This window comes from Diplotaxodon limnothrissa, linkage group LG3 (assembly GCF_057381915.1).
Source record: "Diplotaxodon limnothrissa isolate DT_005_m linkage group LG3, D_limnothrissa_male_GT1.1, whole genome shotgun sequence".
Classification (NCBI taxonomy): domain Eukaryota; kingdom Metazoa; phylum Chordata; class Actinopteri; order Cichliformes; family Cichlidae; genus Diplotaxodon; species Diplotaxodon limnothrissa.
Genome location: NC_140598.1, coordinates 34,641,410 through 34,662,735, shown reverse-complemented (window position 1 = coordinate 34,662,735; position 21,326 = coordinate 34,641,410). Strand labels below are relative to the sequence as shown.

At 39.2% G+C, this 21,326-nt stretch overlaps 2 protein-coding genes across 2 annotated transcripts in view; one reads left to right on the top strand and one right to left on the bottom strand.

Moving 5' to 3' along the window:
- Positions 1-2,933: 2,933 nt before the first annotated feature.
- LOC146635514 (Fc receptor-like protein 5) lies at positions 2,934-4,430 on the top strand. Its single transcript, XM_085349857.1, has 3 exons — positions 2,934-2,964; positions 3,433-3,687; positions 4,120-4,430. The coding sequence occupies exons 1-3, from the start codon at positions 2,934-2,936 to the stop codon at positions 4,428-4,430; spliced, it is 597 nt and encodes a 198-aa protein (XP_085205983.1).
- Positions 4,431-15,236: 10,806 nt separating this feature from the next.
- The window catches only part of LOC146635513 (uncharacterized), a 43,491-nt gene continuing 37,401 nt past the window's right edge, over positions 15,237-21,326 (bottom strand). Inside the window, exons 24-25 of the mRNA XM_085347256.1 lie at positions 15,598-15,648; positions 15,237-15,434 (exon numbers count right to left, since the gene is read on the bottom strand). Coding sequence (XP_085203382.1) covers positions 15,237-15,434; positions 15,598-15,648 — 249 coding nt within the window. The remainder of the gene's footprint in view (positions 15,435-15,597; positions 15,649-21,326) is intronic.

Here is a 21,326-nt window from a genome sequence, read left to right as displayed (position 1 = left end):
CTGAGGTCATCAAGCTTGTTCTCGATGGATTGAACATTGGCTAGCAGGATACTGGGCACGGGCATGTGCGCGAGCCCGTAGCCTGTTCCTGATGCCGGCTCTCTTACCCCGAGGCCGTCGCTTAGGGTCGCGTCCTTTGTTCTCTTTCAGGATCTCCTTTGGCCAGGTTGGGTCCGAAGTTAAACATGGTGAAATGTTCGTGTATTGTAGACCAATAGAAACCAAAGTGTCTCTACTGTAGCGAATTTGTGTGTTTTGCATGATGCCCATGCAAGATTATGGCAGATATAGCAAAAAGTGACGAAAAACTGCAAAAAGTGGAGAAGTTGGGGCAGAGCATCCAGCACGGCAGCCGACCTCACCGGCGTCATTTTTGTACATAAAGGAGTAGAAATGGTGCAAAATACATCAGCAGGCTATGGATGACATGCAAGAGTAAGGGACACACGATTTCAAAAATTTGATTAAAAAGAAAAACATCCCTATCACAAGCTGTAACACAGCCAAAATCAAAAGTCCTGAGTAGGGCATACGTGTTTTGACAGTGTAGTAAACAGTAGTCACACCCCTGTGTTTTATCTCTATTTGGCAAATATATTAAAGAAAAGCACAAAGTCTCAGCCAAGACTGGAGGTGACCAATAGAATACTCACCAGGAACACAGATCAGCTCAGACTATGAGCTTTGATTTTGAAATGAACCTGCTTCATAGCAGTGTAACTTAAGCACATGACTAAAACTGAAAGCTCAGTTTCACCCAGTCACCCCGATGAGACAAAGTGCTGCTTTAAGTGCAGGTCTCTGATTCCAAGAACAGTTCTTTATCAACATAAATACAGCTTTTCTCACACTTTGCTGCTACATTTGGAGCTTTTAACAACTGACAGACATTTGTCATGTAGTATGTGCTCACGGTTTCACAGAGAAACAACAGTCTGACTTTATTCAGTAATCCAAACTGTCAAAGTGAAACAAGTCACTGGAGCCGAGCAGGAAACAAAAACTCAATATTAATGAGTCACTGCAAACCAGACATTCCTGTCAGATCAGTTTCTAACGTTCATTGCTGCACATTCCTTGGTCTGTCTATGAAATTTCCCACTCGTGGGACTAATAAAGGTATCTTATCTTATCAGATAAACACTGAGCATGACAAACACAGGGGCGGGTGACCTTGATTGCATATGGCATCAGATCAGTTCAGATCATGTGTAAACCAAAAAGGTCCTCAAAATGGTTTCCGCAGTTTCTTCTTACCTTAAACAAGGAGCTCATGTTTTTGGTAGCATTTCATTCTGTCTGTAAACACAACAGCTCTAAAAGTTTTGAATGTATTCTGATAAAACTCTGTAGGGTGTAGAGCAGGATCATGTTATAACTATTCATTAAAATCTGGCTTAAATTCACCGAGGTCTTCAAGGTAGACTTTATGATTTGTTGGTGGAAAACTGACAAAAAGCCTTAAAACTTGAAACTATGATTCTTAAAAGTGTGCTGTGTAATGTCAACATTTTCATAGCATAAAGATTTAAAATATCATATCAGATTTGACCTCTGACCTCTCCCTAAATCCAACAGATCAACCAGAAGGTCAGAGTAATGATAATGCCTGTTACTACCACACACCAAATCCGGTCGTTGGTACTTGCTGGCTTGTGTAGCCAGTAGGTAACAAAAGCTCAACACTGCGCCCAGCATCCTGGAGCACTTCTGTTGTCTTTTGTACGTGTTTTGAGTTTTTACGTGATCTGTTTGACCTGGCAGCAGGTCGGCAGATCAGTGATTTCGTAGACTTGCAGTATACGTACAAAGGTTCTGCCTGCACCAATTACATGTTTGCTAAAATAACACAAACACATTCTTTTCTGTTAGAAGTGAAGTGAACTATCTAATACTAGCAAAGTCAAGCAGTTTCTTTTATGTGGACCTCACTACGAGTTTCATTTCCACCCGTCTCCCTTTCTTTTTAAACTTAGGCTCCTATTATCACTATTAACAGAAGCATCCTACCATCTTACTGCTCAGCATCAGCTAGCAGCACCTGGACCAAACCAAATCATGAAATAAGGAGGGGGAGGCGGGGTCAGAGTGACTGGATTTATTGTTTGCTGCAAAAAAAACAAAACAAAACAAATTCTAGGAAACAAAAGTCTTTCTAAGTACCTCGTGAAGCAAAAATAAAAAAGACTAATTGAATGTTCACCTGTGTTCTAGATTCCAGTCAGTCACAGGCCCTTAGAATCATCATCACTCAGTGTTTGAATACAAACAAGGCTGAAAAACGGTTATGTTTGATGTGTCATATAGGAAACAGCTAATCACATGTAATAAAAACAATAGAGTATGTGGTTTAAAGAGACTTCACATGTGAGACATTTATAAATACAGTTTATACTTTGAATAAATATAGATGATGCATTCTCAGTCTTTCTTACTCTGACTGAGTGCTCATAGCTGTTTTTACTACAAGTCTCATTGATACAATCACACAGACATTCATAGAGCATTTGGTGTTTAAGCATTTTAATATTCACTCACACTCTGGTGGATGCATTTGGGCAACATGGCGTTTAATATCTTTCTTAAGGACACTTTCACGTGCAGACTGCAGTAGAGGTCAATATTAATCTTAAACTGCTGTTTGATCTGCAGATTGAATTTAAAGGAAGCGATAAATACTCAAAACCTAAGACAAAGACACAAATATATTGTAACTCATCTGTATGTAAAGAATAGTTTTAGCTGGACTTGTTTTTGCAGCTCGTGGTCAGTATCAAACTCCTAACTGCTCTCTTTGTCCTTTACCTGCTCTCTGGTAGAACCACAGTGAGTCAGGCTTCATGTTATTGAAGTCAAACTGCAGGAAGAAGAAGTTTTCATCTGCAGTACAGAGCAGCTGTATTTCAGGCTCAGACATTCAGCTGCAGGACAACATGAAGATTACAGCTGTCGGCTTCACAATGTGTGAGTTCTCTGGTTTTACATATTTCTGTGTACTTGAATAAAACTTCCACAAATTGTTTTAACAGCATTAACACTGGAAACTTATTTAATTACAGTGTTTCTGTCAATCTGGTCTTTGTCATGTTTGTCAGTGTGTTCACAGTTTGCATTAAATAAAACTCACTGAAGGTCTGACAGATTAAAATGTCATAATTTATAAATATTTCAGCAGGAGGTCGTGTGCAGAAGTTCATTTGTAACTGAGTTTATATTTGCAGTAACAAACTCTTTGGCTGATAATTTCTTTAATTTTTCAGTGTTGCTTGTATTTATTCTGCTGGCCGCACATGTTGAAAACAGGGGTAAGCAGCTGAGCAAGTTTCTCTCTTAAATCAGACGATTTTGTCAACAAACCTTTGTTTACTACAAAAATGATTGATTGTTCCTTTACTCTATACAGTAACTTCATTTGATGTCTTTCTGGTTAAGATGCTGCGTTTCGCATCGTCCCAAAAAGACTGCAGTTCTTTGAGCTGGAGTCTGTCTTCTTTCACTGTGAGGGTCTTGATGGAGCTTCTCAGTTAAAAGGGATCAGAAATACAGAAATACTCATTTCAGTGTGTGATGAGAGCTCACCAACACTACTGTGTGCGATTCATCGAGCCTATGCAACAGACAGCGGTGAATACTGGTGTGAGACTGGAGCAGGAGAGAAAAGCATCAGTGTCAACATCACAATAACTCGTATGTTTAACACTCGAGTGACTGAAATATTTTATTATGAAAAGATGACGTCATTTATGACCTGATGGATTTATGTCATTCAGAAACATTTTCTAACATAAAACTGTTCTATGTTTATCTATAACTATAGTATTCGGAACTATTATTAGTATTATTCATTGTAAACAGCATTTAACTTACTTATTTTAATGAATCATAATGATTCCATTCAAATGTTGTCACAATATTGATGAATCAAGCCACAGTTTTGTTCAGTCTTATGTACTATTAATAAAAATTAACATTAAAATTAGTGAGTATCAATGAGTCCAACATTTCGTTGCCATGGCAGCTGTTAACTAAAAAATTATTCCACTTATTATTTCAGTGTTTTGCTTGCTTGGTTTGATATGTTACAGATTTCTGTATCAGATAAAAAGTCTTGTTTTTCAGCTGGTTCTGTTGTCCTAGAGAGTCCTGTTGTCCCTGTCGAGGAGGGAAACAATGTGACTCTGCGCTGCAGGAACAAGACAAAGACTTCAAACCTCACAGCTGATTTCTATAAAGATGGCTTCCTCATCGGGAACAGCTACACAGGAGAGATGAGCATCCACAAAGTTTCCAGGTCTGATGAAGGACTCTACAAGTGTAAGATGTTTGATGCTGGAGAATCACCAGAGAGCTTGTTGACTGTCACAGGTACAAATTCAGTCATTTTAAATCAGAAATTAAGAGCTAGAATAAATGATAATTTTAGAGTGTAGCTAAATATAATTAAGTGGAGACAATCAGTTTTCCCATTCTGTCATTTAAAGGTGAACCTTATTTGTTTTACAGCAGATGTATTTTTATCATTGCAGCACTTCACAGAGAGACCTGCTCATCTTCTTGTTCTGTCGTCCACGTGTTCCTAATGTTGAGGACTATTTTCACCATTGTGATGGTGGTTCTGCTGCTTTTGTTAGTGGGATTACTTCACTTTGGAAAACTCAGTGTTACACAGACATAAATGGTATCTGTATATAAAGATGACTGATTCATGACAAATGGAGAATGTTCTGGAAGTTTTAACATTTAGATAATAAAACAGTGCAGTAAACTGGACAATTATAAGAGCTACACTATGACGGGTGATTGCAAATATTGTAAAAAAAAAAATACTTCGACTTCAGTTTTTTTTTTTACTATATACTTTTTTTCCTTTTTTATTCCGTTGACTTTCTTGTTTGCTGTTAAACTTGTCATGCACAGAAGAGTGTAAAACCACAGGCCTGCTGAGCATGTTTAAAGACCTCTCAGTATCTCAGTTTACTCAGCGTGTGATTATTTTAGATGCTGCAGATGCTCCAGTAATTTTAGCTTCTTAGAGATAAACCGCATGAGAAAATGTTTGTTCACAGTAGAGTTAAAATACGTCAGCGTGATCATTTCAGTGCCAGCTTGTGGCTTAAAAATTCTACATAAGCCTTGTAGCTGCAAACATGTCAGTGTATCTTCTGCAGCTAAATAGTAAGCATGGCAAGAACAATAACTTATATATATATTAACATATTTTAAAATAAAATGACCCAACAGAGGGGTGTGGATGTCAGATAGTACTTTCATTTCATTCATTCACCTTTAAATTTGTTAACTGTTTTAAAATAATTGACAAAAATATATATATATAAAGACAATCCCAGTGTCATCCACTCGGGTGTTGGTGATCGGGGCTCAGCTATTCTTCCCTGCTGAAGAGCGGCCCGCCTCTAGTCGGTGGATCCAAGCCTCACCTGGTTTCCTCCCACGCTGTCGCCCACCTGTAAGGACATCTGCGGTTCTTCACCTGCTGGAAACTGCCCTCGATCCATAGCTCTCCTGCTATGGGAAACCTGTTGGCAGAGATCAGTTGTTCTTCTTTTGTGCTAATAGTAATCAGTAATCATCAGAGCTATAAAATCTACAGTCAACAAACCTGGAAGACAGATTTAAAGTTTTGGTCTCAACACCCTCAACAGCCCTGTTATATTAGTTTGGTTTCTATAGAGCAAAATATATAGTTCAGTGATTATAAGATTAAATGTTTATCACAACTTCATCAGAATATGTTCAAGTGCAAAGTGTGGAGGATGTCATAAGGCCTTGAGGCAATCAGATGTAAAACACAATATTTATAAGTGTTTTAAGTTGTAAATCGGTTAGATGAGACCTGAACACAACAGGAAGGTTATGTTCACTGTTAGTTTTAATGGTATATGCAAGGTCACATGGGTAACTTATCATATGTATAACATGGGTAGATGCACAAGTAATCAGACTTCTAATCTGAAACATTTTTCCAGTTTGTGGATGAGAAAAGTGTGTAGTTTTACTTGTACTGTGACCGTAGTGTAGTTGCCACACTGGTAATTTCCATTTGCATGAGGGTCTGATGTGGCTGACTCTCTTGTTTTGTTGGATGCAGAATCTGCATAAACCAAGTAGTTGGTGAAGTGAAGGGTAAAATTGTAGGTCAAGGGCTGGAGACTGAGGGAGGCTGCAGGTCTGGTGATTGAAGGCAGTTGTGGAGGGTGTGATACACTTTGTCATACTTTTACAGTAATTAATTTACTACAATGCATTTCTTACTTTGCTGGAGCCAACTGTGAGGTTAGTTTTAAAATGTAGACAATTAGCTGTTCAGTCCAGTTTTCATGTCAAAAATGTGATAAAATCAGACTAATCAAACACCTCAAAATTCATCTAGAATACTTTTAAAATTGTAACTGGTAATTTTAATTAGAAGTATGAGGTGAAAATTAATCCCTCCTTTAAGAAAGGACTTCTAATACTGCTGATGTTGCAGGGTGGGATCAAAGGGCGCCCCTTGGTGGTTTTCAGAGGTTTGGCATTCTGGTGGTTCTACACTACACATTTCAATAAATTGCTCTGCTTATTTCCAATTTCCTTAGTAAAATATAAAGGAATGTGTGGTGGCTTAAGCACACCAGCTGTTGATGTAAACATAAATGTATAATAATTCTTTATTAAGAAAAAATCAAATCAGAAAGGACAGCACTGATTTTGGGGCTGTTCCTTGACTTCTTTCTAAGGCTCCTTCAGTCTCTTTTTCTTCTGCTTGTGAAAGTGTGACTACAGGGATTTTCTTAAAACCCCGTGACAAATCACTTTTCTGTACTACAAACATGGAGTAAGCCTAATCGTTGAGTCACTTCCGGTATTTCAGACAATCCCTTTCCGCCAAGAGTCACTTGTTAATTTGTTGCAGACTTGTTAAAGTGTTTTCTGAAATGTCATTTTGTAATTCTTCTATTGCCTGTGTAACTACCTATCCAGGTACAGGTATTGAAACTCTACAGGTAGCACAGATATGATCAGATAAACCTTGTGATCAACTATAAATGGATTTCACTGAACTAATACCATATGGAGGTAAAAGTATTGCTCCAGGTTATTGACATGTTCTCAGAGTGGATAAAAGTTGTCCCTTGTAGCTTGGCTGCTTCTGGTGTTACCACAAACCTGGAAAGGTACTTAAAGGCAGTTAATGTAACAAACCAGGATTTATTCACAGGTTAAACCACAGGCACTATCCCCTCATGATAGGTTTAAATGTTCCAAGGACATCTTTGAAGCTGACGCCAAAGTGTATGTAGACACCATGGGTCTTTCTCAAGGGGTCACTGATAAGTATAAAGCACACAATTAAATTGCCTCAGAATTGACATAATGACTGTTCTTTGGGGATGTGATAGACAAGCAACAAATTACAGATTTTATAAACAGAAAATTTCACTAGACATGCACTTAAAGCTTAAAGAGCAAATTCTAGCAGCCGGTCTGATGATCAAACAGCTCCAAAGTCTGTGCGTGATGTGTGGTGATAGATATAGAAACTTTATTCCTAACAATGCTTCTGCTGATGATTGTTTTCCACATTAGAAACATTAGCTGATGGATTTACAGATGTCTGACACCGAATGTTTTCCTTAATTGAACAACAATCTCTCATGAATGAGCAGCTTCATTTAAATCAAGTTTTAAGTCTTTCTTTACAGTTAAACCACTAATGGTCATTTATAATTCCAGTTTATGATGTGTTCACTTAAACTGCAGATCTGTAATCTGTGATGTTTTTGGAAATTTCTTTTTTTTAATATTTTAAAATATTATAATATTATTTTGCACACACATTTTATACTATTAAAAATTGTTAAAAATACTCAAAAGTGTAGAAATGTAATAGAAAATTTATGTTTTGTTATGTGGCTGTAACTTTCTTGAACTAATGATCAGTGATGATTTGAAAACACACTAATTGTAAACTGTGTTCAAGGTTATTACTCTGTGTAAATAAATGTCAGAAAATCATTTTGATTTATTTTTCCACAACACAATGTCAGTGTGGAGGACGGTAAGACCCAAAGATCCAGCAGTTTTTCCTCACTAATAGTATACATACAGACATTTTTATATTCTTAAATGAATATATCCTATATATATTTTTCTACACATCACAGTCTGGTATCATGCAGCCACTAAACAGGACAGGAGCAGACTGCAGCGGACTGTACAGGCAGCAGGAAGGATCATCGGCGACCCCCTGCCCTCCATCCATGACCTGCACCTCTCAAGAACCAGGAAACGAGCAGGGAAAATCATCACAGACCCCTCACACCCTGCACACAGACTTTTTGACCTGCTGCCCTCTGGCAGACGGTACAGAAGCCTGCAGACCAGGACCACCCGACATAGGAACAGTTTCTTTCTCCTCGCCATCTCCCTCCTAAACAGTTGACCTGTCTGTCATTCCACCTCATTTCATTTCTGTCATCCTGTATTCTATGTATATAAGTTTAGATTGGTTATTTATAGTTGGTTTACACAGCATTGTGTATGTTTGTGTATGTATATGTATGCATGTGTAATGTATATATAGACACGTGTGTGTGTGTGTGTGTGTGTGTGTGATTTACATTGCTGTGCTTGAGAGTCACCATCTACCAGAGCCAAATTCCTTTTATGTGTATATATACATGGCCAATAAACACGATTCTGATTCCGATGTCCGACAATATTTTCATGGACCGGCCTTTAAGGTGTCGCGGATGAATACAACAAAATAAAACCAGATAATAAAAATGATAAAAACCCTGAAAACCATAAATTTCACACCCGAGTCTCAACTCTCGCGGCCTGGTACCAAACAGCCTGGGGGTTGGGGACTGCTGCTTTAGCATACAGGTGAAATCAGATATTTACATACACTTCAGAAAAAAAACAAATACATTTTTTTTATTTACTGTCAAAAATCAAATCAGAGTGAACTTTTTTGTTTTGTTTTAGATCAATAAATATTAACATATTTTTTGTATTTGTGTAATGTCAGAATAAAGACAGAGTTGTGTTTTTTTTATTACTTTCATGCACTACGTTTATTGTGTCTTAATCAAACAAGACATCAGGAAAAGAACTGTGGACTTCCACATGTGTGGCTCATCTATTGGTGCAATTTCCAGATAACTGAAGGTCCCACATTTATCAGTTCAGACAATAATACACAAGTATAAAAAACATGGGAACGTACAACCATCAAACCGCTTGTGAAGGAGACAGATTCTGAGTGCCAAAGAGGAACATTTTTGGTTTGAAATGTGTGAAACAACCAGTGTTGGGTAAGTTACTTTAAAATAGTAACTTAATTACATTACAAGTTACTTCTCTCAAAAGTAACTCAGTTACTTCAAGTTACTCGTTACTTTCAAAGTAACTAGTTACTAGGGAAAGTACACTCAACAAAAATATAAACGCAACACCTTTGTTACTGCTCCCATTCCCCATGGGATGGACGTAGAGACCTAAAATTCATTCCAGATACACAATATAACCATCCCTCCCAAACAGTGGTCACAAATCAGTCCAAATGTGTGGTAGTGGGCACATCTGCTATATTGAGATAATCCATCCCACCTCACAGGTGTGCCACATCAGGATGCTGATCTGACATCATGAGTAGTGCACAGGTGTACCTCAGACTGCCCACAACAAAAGGCCACCCTGGAATGTGCAGTTTTGTCTCACAGCAAAATGCCACAGATGCCACAAGCAATGAGGGAGCGTGCAATTGGCATGCTGACAGCAGGAATGTCAACCAGATCTGTCGCCCGTGCATTGAATGTTCATTTCTCAACCATAAGCCGTCTCCACAGGCGTTTCAGAGAATATGGCAGCACATCCAACCAGCCTCACAACCGCAGACCTCGTGTAACCACACCAGCCCAGGACCTCCACATCCAGCAGGTTCACCTCCAAGATCGTCTGAGACCAGCCACCCAGACAGCTGCTGGAACAATTGGTTTGCACAACCAAACAATTTCTGCACAAACTGTCAGAAACCGTCTCAGGGATGCTCAACTGCATGCCCGTCGTCCTCATCGGGGTCTTGACCTGACTCCAGCTCGTCGCCGTAACAGACTTGTGTGGGCAAATGCTCACATTCGATGGCGTCTGGCACGTTGGAGAGGTGTGCGCTTCACGGATGAATCATGGTTCACATTGTTCAGGGCAGATGGCAGCTGAGAATGTCCCAGTTCTTGCATGGCCAGCATACTCACCGGACATGTCACGCATTGAGCATGTTCGGGATGTGCTTGACCGGCGTATACGACAGCGTGTACCAGTTCCCACGAATATCCAACAACCTCGCACAGCCATTGAAGTGGAGTGGACCAACATTCCACAGGCCACAATTGACAATCTGATAGACTCCATGCGACGATGTGTTGCACTGCATGAGGCAAATGGTGGTCACACCAGATACTGACCGGTTCTGGGTCCCCAGACCCCCAATAGCGCAAAAAACTGCACATTCCAGGGTGGCCTTTTGTTGTGGGCAGTCTGAGGTACACCTGTGCACTACTCATGATGTCAGATCAGCATCCTGATGTGGCACACCTGTGAGGTGGGATGGATTATCTCAATATAGCAGATGTGCCCACTACCACACATTTGGACTGATTTGTGACCACTGTTTGGGAGGGATGGTTATATTGTGTATCTGGAATGAATTTTAGGTCTCTACGTCCATCCCATGGGGAATGGGAGCAGTAACAAAGGTGTTGCGTTTATATTTTTGTTGAGTGTAACTTTGGTTTTACTCAGAATTCTCTTGTTAATGTGTTTCTTCCATAACGTTGCCAGTCTTCTAGCTTGCTTACTTGCCACAAGTGCACTGTGCCACCTACCAATAGAAAGGAAAAGATAATGTGCATATTTCCATGAGAGAAATCCCACGCCTGGACCGTCATTGACTGCTGCCATGATTCTAGCCTACGTCACAGCGTCATGTGCGCCTTTTACATCCAACACAAAAACTACAGTCGTGGTGCTTTCGATTGTACTCAGAACTCGGAAATTCTGCCTTCTGAATAGGAAGATGTAGGCAACACCAGACTGCAGATGAGCTGCATACATGGCTGGACTGGGACAGAAAATTGGCCCGGGCATTTTGACTAGAGACCGGCCCACCATTATGGGAAAAGTCATAAAGCCTTTGAATGAAAATAAACAGTTGTGACAGTGATGTACACTCTTTTGATGGTATATATGCATCAATCTATCAATCGTTTGTTTTAAGATTCAGATTAGTGGAAGTTTTAACATTTAGAGAATGAAACAGTGCAGAAAACTGGACAATCATAAGAGCTACACTATGACAGGTGAGTGTAAATATTGTAAAAATACTTTGACTTCATTTTTCTTTACTGCAACCTTTTTCTCCTGCAGTATTCAGCTGATTGCTGTTAAACTCTGTCATGCACAGAAGAGTTTAAAACCACAGGCCTGCTGAGCATTTTTAAAGACCTCTCAGTAAATCTCAGTTTACTCAGCGTGTGGTGATTTTAGATGCTGCAGACACTCGAGTAATTTTAGCTTCTTAGATACAAACCACTCAAGAAAATGTCTTTGTTCACAGCAGAGTTAAAATACTTCAGTGTGATCATTTTAATGTCAGCTTGTGGCTTCAGAATTCTGTATAAACTTTGTTGCTGTAAACATGTCAGCGTATCCTCTGCAGCTAAATAGTGAGCATGGCAAGAATAATAACTTTTATATATATTAACATATTTTAAAATAAATGTACCCAACAGAAGGGGCGTGGATGTCAGCTACTACTTGCATTTTATTCGTTCATCTTTAGATTTGTTAACTGTTTTTAAAAAATTGACAAAAAAAATAAAGACAATCCCAGTGTCATGCACTCGGGTGTTGGAGATTTGGGCCTGGCTATTGTTCCCTGCTGAAGAGCGGCCCGACACCCAGTGAAGATATAATGTATGAGAAAAGAAAGAAGCAAACAATATGTTTATATACAGCACAGGAAAAATGAGAAAATGTTTTGGAACTTTATTTATTTTAGTAATAAGTTTATTAATAAGAAATTTAGTGTTAAAAGATCAAGATTGTTTTTTTTCCCGTTTCTTACTTCAATTAACATTAAAACTCAGACTTATATAAAAATGTTTTTGCATCACAATAACACAGATACAGCAACATTACAGTTCTATTTGTCGGACACAGAAAAATGAACACAATATTAAACACACAGACACACAAATGTTCCTAGAATAGTGCTTTAACTCATGAGTTGTTACCTGATCAATTATTTATTTATCAGTTGGTTTATTAACTTAAAATATGTTTAAAATCTTTCAAAAAATAAAATTAACTTAAAAAATTTGCAGTGCATTTTCAACATATTTTTAGTTGATAAGATTTATTAGCTTTTCTGTACAACTGAACAAAGACTGAACAAATTTAGTATTTGGGAATTTTAGATGGATGATAAGAGCTTTAGCTTACTTCACTTAAAGTGTTACAAGTTGAACAACTGATTATTTAAACATGAATCAGTGACATAACAAACACCAAGTTTCTCCATGATGAAGCTCTTTGACTTTTTGACTCCTCAGTTACATGTTGAGCAACTTCTGGATTAGTTTTGATTGGATCATTTCCCAAAGCTAAAGCCAAATAGGCTGCTGCGGGAAACCTGTTGGGAGAGATCAGTTAGTGTTCTTTGTTTGTAAATACAATTCATCACATCTGTAAAAACTACAGTCAGTAAACTTGGAAGACAGATTTAAAGTGTTTGTCCCAACACCCTCAGCTGCCCTGTAATATTAGTTTTGTTTCTATAGAGCAAAGTAAAAAGTTCAGTGACTATGAGAGTAAAGGTTTATTTTAGGACTTCTGCTCAGAAGTTTATTCTGACAAAAAAAAGAAAAGAAAAGAACCAAGTCTGTGTGAACCTCGAGGCACTTTTTAAAACAGAAAATTGATAAATGAGGAATTAACAACAGTAACTATGGAGATAAGAAACGAACCAAACAGAGCAGAATTCTTAAAATAACGTCCAACCATCCTTCTTCTGATTATCTGGGGCCGCAGGGTAAACAATGATTTAAAAATCTAAGTAGATGGCTAAGTTGCTATGGCTAAAGAAAAGAAATTAATGGATGTAAGAAAGAAAATTAATCTTTAGCAAAAAAAACCAAAGGGCATCTAAGGTGAGTGTAAGATGATGAATGTAAGGATTCCCAATCATGCTTCAGTAAGAAATGTACCCATAGTGATACACATGTAGTAACATGTTATATAAAACATGTAGAAAAGAGAGATAATAGCGGGTGATTGATTTGACAAAGATTTACCTCAGTTTTCTCCTCCTCGAGCTGCTTTACCAACTGGAAGACAGAAGAGAGATAAAAACAAAGCTCGGATTTGAACTATATTCACCACAGTTCACTAAAGCTCCAGTTACAGCTTCACTTATACTTAAATATAACTGGCCTGATGTAAAAAAACAAAAACTCCAGAGAAACATTTAAATTTCCATTTAACTCCTCCCAACAACAGTTTAAACTCTTGTCTGTTTATAATTTCTGTTTTATTACAGCAGAGTTGATGGTTTAGTTTCTCACGATTGTTTTCATGCATGTTTCAACTTGTAATTTCAGTATCTGTATCTGTACCATATAAAAAGAGATGATGGGGAAACATCACAGTAACTTGTTATGTTGGAAACCTTTTGGTTGAGTTTGGAAAAAGATATTTAACCCAGAGGGTTACTGGGGGTTATATTACACCTGAATATAGCATAAATAGTGCTGCTTACAGCTTGTGAACATCTGCTCTGCCACCTCCTAGCAGATCTCAGTCTGTACACCTGACCCCATGAAGAAAAATGAAACAGGTGACAGTGTCAAACTTTAGCTGTTAGTCAGGTGAGGCACCTTTGCACCTTTGACTAACAAGTGCTCTGCAAACCTTAAAGCTAACAGGTGGATTTTCCTGTTTTATAATTGAAGAACCACTGACTGCTTCAGAGATGGACAGTGAAAGTGGACAGTAGAGCCTTGTTTTTTTTAATATAAATCTCATTGCTGCAGCTATGGGCAGTACAAAAGTGCCGTCTTAGTCTGATTAGTAGTTAGGTTTTTTCACTAGTTAGCTAACACAAACTAATGTCTATTAGCACCAACCAACCAAACAAACCGGTAATATTGTACTTGTACAAGATGGATCTACACATGGTCTAACAAACTATAAGTGAGAACACCTATTTCTTAACTCCAGCATCACAAACTGAGTTAAATCTGCTTAAACACTGTCTGCAGTTTTTGAGAGGATGGCTCCAAAGTTTAATATTTCATGTTTACATTAAAGTCAGAGTTTTCTGTGTCACAGAGGTTTCTCTCTTTTTACCTGGTTAATCACTATGGTAACCTGTGCTGATCCCATAAACAGGTTATGATCTGAGATTTGGTTTAAAATCAGCTGAAAACCTCTGATTGTTTAATTTACAGTATCTTGTAAGTTTCCTTACAATCTCTTCTTGCCAAATACATTTTAAATGTGCGAGCTGTTAAACCGTACCTTACTAAAACTACTGAATGATCAGTGTGCATCCATTAATTGTGTGATGCAAAAAAACATAAATACTGCTGAGTCTCTTTTACACTGCAGCAATTACAAGTCACACAGCAAGAATATCTGTTCAGTCAAATTAAATTCACTTTGATGTGTGAGCAATGTCTCCTCTATCAGACTGTGGGGCAGTGACCTTTATTGTTTAAATGGATCCAGTTTAAAGATTCATAAACCTAATGTGCAGTCGTCACCTTAGACAAGAACACTGAGAGTGCGCTCAGAGATAAAATAATGAACTGGAATTAAAATGTTTATTTTCTGTGTGCTAAATATCCAAGTTAATGACTTTCAGCATTTGTCTTTTTTTGAAACATTTTTGCATTTTTTATGTTTAGAAGAAAATTCAGCAGGATTATAACAGAGAGATAAAATCCCTGATTTCTGGACTTTAGTTTTTTCTCCTGCTAGAGCTGATTGTTTAAGTATGAATACTTTTTCTCCAACAGCAGGTGAGAGGACACATGACTGGAGACGTGCTCTTTTATAAGACATGATATAACAATACATTCACAAACTTCACTAAAGAAAAAAAAATCTGTTTAAAATAAATTAAAACGTGTGTTATGTAAATATAAAGTGGTTGAGGATGTTTTTAAGTTTCAAGTTTGAAAGCAGTGAGAACAAACTTGAGCTTCACTAACAGTTATTTGGTGTCTGAGGTTTGTTCTCATGTGTGATTGTAACCTGAACATGTAGAAAACAGAGATAATAGCAGGTGATTGATTTGGGTGACAAAGATTTACCTCATTGAGATTTTCCTCAGTTTTCTTCTTCTTCTCCTCGAGCTGCTTTACCAACTAAAGGACAGAAGAGAGATGAAGAAAAAGATCACAGCTATGAACTGAAATATGTTTTTGTGCTGGAAAATTAATGTTTGTGAAGAAATTCCAAATTTGGATTGTATACAAAGAGATAAAAGAGAGACGACAGCAGCGAACTGCTTTGGGTAAAAAGATTTACCTCTTTGAGTTTTCTGTCACTTTCATCATTCCTCTTCTCAGCCTGGAGCATCTTTTCCAAATAGCAGAGAGAAATGAAAACATCAGTATATTTTTAATGGAAATATTTTTCTAATTACTTTTGCAATATCCTAATTTATTTAGATTAGTTTATTTCTTAATGTAGTAAAACAGCTGTCATTCTTATGTAGATCACCAGTCAAAGGTTTTAGAACACATCTTATTTTTAAGTGTTTAACTGGTCCCTCAAATCCTACATTTTCCTCTCAGCATCTTGTCTTCTCTTTGTCCTGATGAAGCTGATGCTAATTATAGAATAATTTCTCTGACTGCACATTAAAAGACATGAAAAAAGTCTCAAGCGTTGACATTTTGTGAGCGCTTTCTGTCATTTTTCAGGCCTGCTTATAGAAAAATATGACTAAAACAACTCGTGTATTTGAATTTCAATAAATGTTATTTAATTAAAAACTTCCCATCTATCAATTTTCTTACACTAATCCAATTTACATAAATCAATTCATCAATCAATAACTAAAAGTATTGGGGCTAACACTACTGTGTTATGGGGTATTTTTGAACTTGTGTTTCTTGTTTCTCAATAAAAAGTCAAAAATTAGCAGGTTGGTCACATCAAACAAATCATATCAGCATCATAATTTCCACTAACGACTTCACATAAAGCAGAAAGTCACACAGAGGGACATAATGAGCGTGCAGGTCTATGATCATTGGTATAGCAGCCATCACATACGTCCATGTTTATCTGTCTTCTGAGCAACACTTTCATATTGAGTCTTCACTATTGGGGTTGGCACAACTCAGCTCTGTGTACTTTGAGTTCAGTTTATGAACTTGAACCACAACAAATAATGGTCCCATTTACTTTGACATCTGATAGCAAATTTCTTAATACTGTCAACATTTATAGAATAATTATGAATTTCAATATAACCACAACTTTTATAAGGATACTGTTTAAATGAAATGAACATCTGCAATAGTCTTACTCTTGTGTTTATCTTTTCACACACAGTTAATCCAATCAAACGTAATAATAAAATAATAAAATCCCCCTTCCTCTTGAGTCTACTCGTTTCTGTCAACCTACAGTGGGGCAAAAAAGTATTTAGTCAGCCACCGATTGTGCAAGTTCCCCCACTTAAAATGATGACAGAGGTCAGTAATTTGCACCAGAGGTACACTTCAACTGTGAGAGACAGAATGTGAAAAAAAAAAAATCCATGAATCCACATGGTAGGATTTGTAAAGAATTTATTCGTAAATCAGGGTGGAAAATAAGTATTTGGTCAATAACAAAAATACAACTCAATACTTTGTAACATAACCTTTGTTGGCAATAACAGAGGTCAAACGTCTACTATAGGTCTTTACCAGGTTTGCACACACAGTAGCTGGTATTTTGGCCCATTCCTCCATGCAGATCTTCTCGAGAGCAGTGATGTTTTGGGGCTGTCGCCGAGCAACACGGACTTTCAACTCCCGCCACAGATTTTCTATGGGGTTGAGGTCTGGAGACTGGCTAGGCCACTCCAGGACTTTCAAATGCTTCTTACGGAGCCACTCCTTTGTTGCCCGGGCGGTGTGTTTTGGATCATTGTCATGTTGGAAGACCCAGCCTCGTTTCATCTTCAAAGTTCTCACTGATGGAAGGAGGTTTTGGCTCAAAATCTCACGATACATGGCGCCATTCATTCTGTCCTTAACACAGATCAGTCGTCCTGTCCCCTTGGCAGAAAAACAGCCCCATAGCATGATGTTTCCACCCCCATGCTTCACAGTAGGTATGGTGTTCTTGGGATGCAACTCAGTATTCTTCGTCCTCCAAACACGACGAGTTGAGTTTATACCAAAAAGTTCTACTTTGGTTTCATCTGACCACATGACATTCTCCCAATCCTCTGCTGTATCATCCATGTGCTCTCTGGCAAACTTCAGACAGGCCTGGACATGCACTGGCTTCAGCAGCGGAACACGTGTGGCACTGCGGGATTTGATTCCCTGCCGTTGTAGTGTGTTACTGATGGTGACCTTTGTTACTTTGGTCCCAGCTCTCTGCAGGTCATTCACCAGGTCCCCCCGTGTGGTTCTGGGATCTTTGCTCACCGTTCTCATGATCATTTTGACCCCACGGGATGAGATCTTGCGTGGAGCCCCAGATTGAGGGAGATTATCAGTGGTCTTGTATGTCTTCCATTTTCTGATGATTGCTCCCACACTTGATTTTTTCACACCAAGCTGCTTGCCTATTGTAGATTCACTCTTCCCAGTCTGGTGCAGGTCTACAATACTTTTCCTGGTGTCCTTCGAAAGCTCTTTGGTCTTGGCCATGGCGGAGTTTGGAGTCTGACTGTTTGAGGCTGTGGACAGGTGTCTTTTATACAGATGATGAGTTCAAACAGGTGCCATTCATACAGGTAACGAGTGGGGGACAGAAAAGCTTCTTACAGAAGACGTTACAGGTCTGTGAGAGCCAGAGATTTTCCTTGTTTGAGGTGACCAAATACTTATTTTCCACCCTGATTTACGAATAAATTCTTTACAAATCCTACCATGTGGATTCATGGATTTTTTTTTCACATTCTGTCTCTCACAGTTGAAGTGTACCTCTGGTGCAAATTACTGACCTCTGTCATCATTTTAAGTGGGGGAACTTGCACAATCGGTGGCTGACTAAATACTTTTTTGCCCCACTGTATGACAGCAGCACCATCACACCAAGCAAAGAAATCATGCATGTAAAGTGAAACAGCAGTGCTTTTTGTCTGAATGAAAAGCTGGAACAGAGCTGATCCTCTACATCAGACATCAGGCAGAACGTGGACCAGATCTGGACCCAGTGTTGAGATTTCTCTGTAAAGTCGAGACTGTTTAGTCAGGATTTAAACCGAAAAGGGACAATTCAAGCGTTTTATCTCTTTAATGAATTTTTCTGAAGTTAAGCACTTAATCTAAATGTGGGCAGTTTTCATATTTATATGGTGAGAATTTCAGCAGGCACACATACATATCTGTTCAGTTTTATGTTGTGTCACCAAAGCTGTTTTTGAATTATATGTTAAAAGGTTTTGAAATGCACAATCATATGAAAATATCTGGGAACCTCTCTCCCTGCATAAATATTCACTCTTCATTCAACAAAAAGATAACAGTGGCATGCATTTCATTTCCTCCTCATTTCCTACATCTGAGTACTGGAGTGTTTCACAAACATCTATTTTTAGTGAAGCAGTATTTAGACGTACAGAATGGAGTTAGTTGTAAAAGCTGGCTGTGCAACAATTTGGGTATCGTTGTAATTTTACTGATTTGAATGCATGGAACTGTTCAATACTGATTACTTGCAACACTAAATCAGTTGGATTAGCTTGTTAATCCTTGAACTTCATAGGCAAGCAGGTCCAATCATAAGAAAATGTATTTAAGGTGGAAACTTTCAAGTTGTGCTTCTCTTTGACACTGAACACTGACAGAACTGGATTCTCAAAGTAATTCTCAAAAGATCTGAAAACAAAGATTGTCAGTACTGTGGTTCAGGGGAAGGCTGCAAAAACATCTCTCAGAGGTTTAAACTCAGTTTCAACTGTAAGGACAGTAATCAGGAAATAGAAGAGCACAGGCACAGCTGTGGTTGAACTCAGGTCAGGCCAAGAAAATTACAGGAGCTGCATATGCAGCGGACTGTCAGAATGAATCACCTCCAAAACCCTGCAGAGCATCTTGGTGTTGTATTTGTACATATGTATGGGAGGGTAATGAAAAGAAGGCCTTTCTGCACTCACACCACTAACAGAATCGCTGGTTGTATAAAAGCTCATTTAGATGAGACAGATTGAAACTGTGCTGTGGAAGAATAACACCACATTCCCCTGAATTGAATCAGAATCAGAATCAGAATCAGAATACTTTATTGATCCCTGGGGGAAATTATTTTTTGTTACAGTGCTCCATTTTAAACCAACATTAAGACAAGACAGACAATACGCTAACTAAGAATAGTACAATATATACATATATATACATACATACATACATAAGTCACTTATAAATAAATATTTGGAAAAGAAACATGTGTAGTTGTAGCAGCAAACAGTGTGTTAAGTGGATGCGTTGTACAGGGAGATGGCCACAGGCAGGAATGATTTCCTGTGTCGTTCAGTGGTGCTTTTCGGTAATCTCAGTCTCTCACTGAACGAGCTCCTGTGACTGACCAACATGTCATGGAGTGGGTGGGAGGTGTTATCCAACATTGTCTTTATCTTGGACAGCATCCGCCTCTCCGACACCACCTTGAGGGAGTCCAGCTCCATCCCCACAACATTGCTGGCCTTACGGATCAGTTTATTAAGTCTGTTGGCATCTGCGACCCTCAGCCTGCTCCCCCAGCATGCAACAGCATAGAGGATCGCACTGGCCACCACAGACTCATAGAAAATCCTCAGCATTTTCTGGCAGATGTTGAAGGACCTCAGTCGCTTCAAAAAATAGAGACGACTCTGGCCCTTCCTGTAAAGTGCTGTGGTGTTTTTAGCCCAGTCCAGTTTATTGTCAATGTGTACTCCAAGGTATTTATAGTCCTCCACAATGTCAACACTGACCCCCTGGATTGAAACAGGGGTCAAGTGTTTCCTGGTCTTCCTGAAGTCCACGATCAGTTCCTTGGTCTTTGCCACGTTGAGCTGCAGATGATTCTGCTCACACCACATGACAAAGGAGTCGACCACAGCCCGGTACTCTGTCTCATCATCCCTGCTGATGCATCCAACCACCGCAGAGTCATCAGAAAACTTCTGAAGATGGCAGGTCTCTGTGCAGTGGCTGAAGTCTGTGGTGTAGAGGGTGAAGAGGAAGGGGGAGAGGACAGTCCCCTGTGGTGCCCCTGTGTTGCTAATCACCTTGTCAGACACACACTGTGGGAGACGTACATATTGTGGTCTTCCTGTCAGGTAATCAATAATCCAGGACACCAGAGAAGCATCCACCTGCATCGCTGCTAACTTATCACCCAGGAGGGTCGGCCTGATGGTGTTGAAAGCACTGGAAAAGTCAAAAAACATGACCCTCACAGTGCTCGCCGGCTGGTCCAGATGGGTGTAGACACGATTGAGCAGGTAGATGATGGCGTCCTCTGTTCCGAGACGAGGCTGATAAGCGAACTGAAGGGGATCCAGATGTGGTCTTACTATGGGTCGCAGCTGGTCCAGGATGAGCCTTTCCAGGGTCTTCATGATGTGGGAGGTCAGTGCCACGGGCCTGTAATCCTGGGGGCCACTGGGACGAGGCGTCTTTGGTACAGGGACGAGGCATGATGTCTTCCACATCACCGGGACCCTCTGCAGACTCAGACTCAGCATAAACAGTTTATGAAAGACTCCACACAGCTGGGGGGCACAGGCCTTGAGGACAAGGGGACTCACTCCGTCTGGTCCAGCAGACTTGCCTGAGTGAAGTCTCCTCATTTGCATCTCAACCTGGTATTGAGTGAAGGTGATGGGTGGGGGAGGGGTGTCAGGAATCTCACAGGAGGCAACATGTGAAGAGAGAGGCTGGCACAGTGGTGTGGCTCTGGATTCCAGGCTGACTGCAGGTGAGGTTGTGGGGGTGGGAGCAGACACTGTGGTGTCGAATCTATTGAAAAACAGATTCAACTCGTCGGCTCTATTCTCACCTCCCTCAGCTCCCCTGCTGTTGGTTGGCCTGAATCCAGTG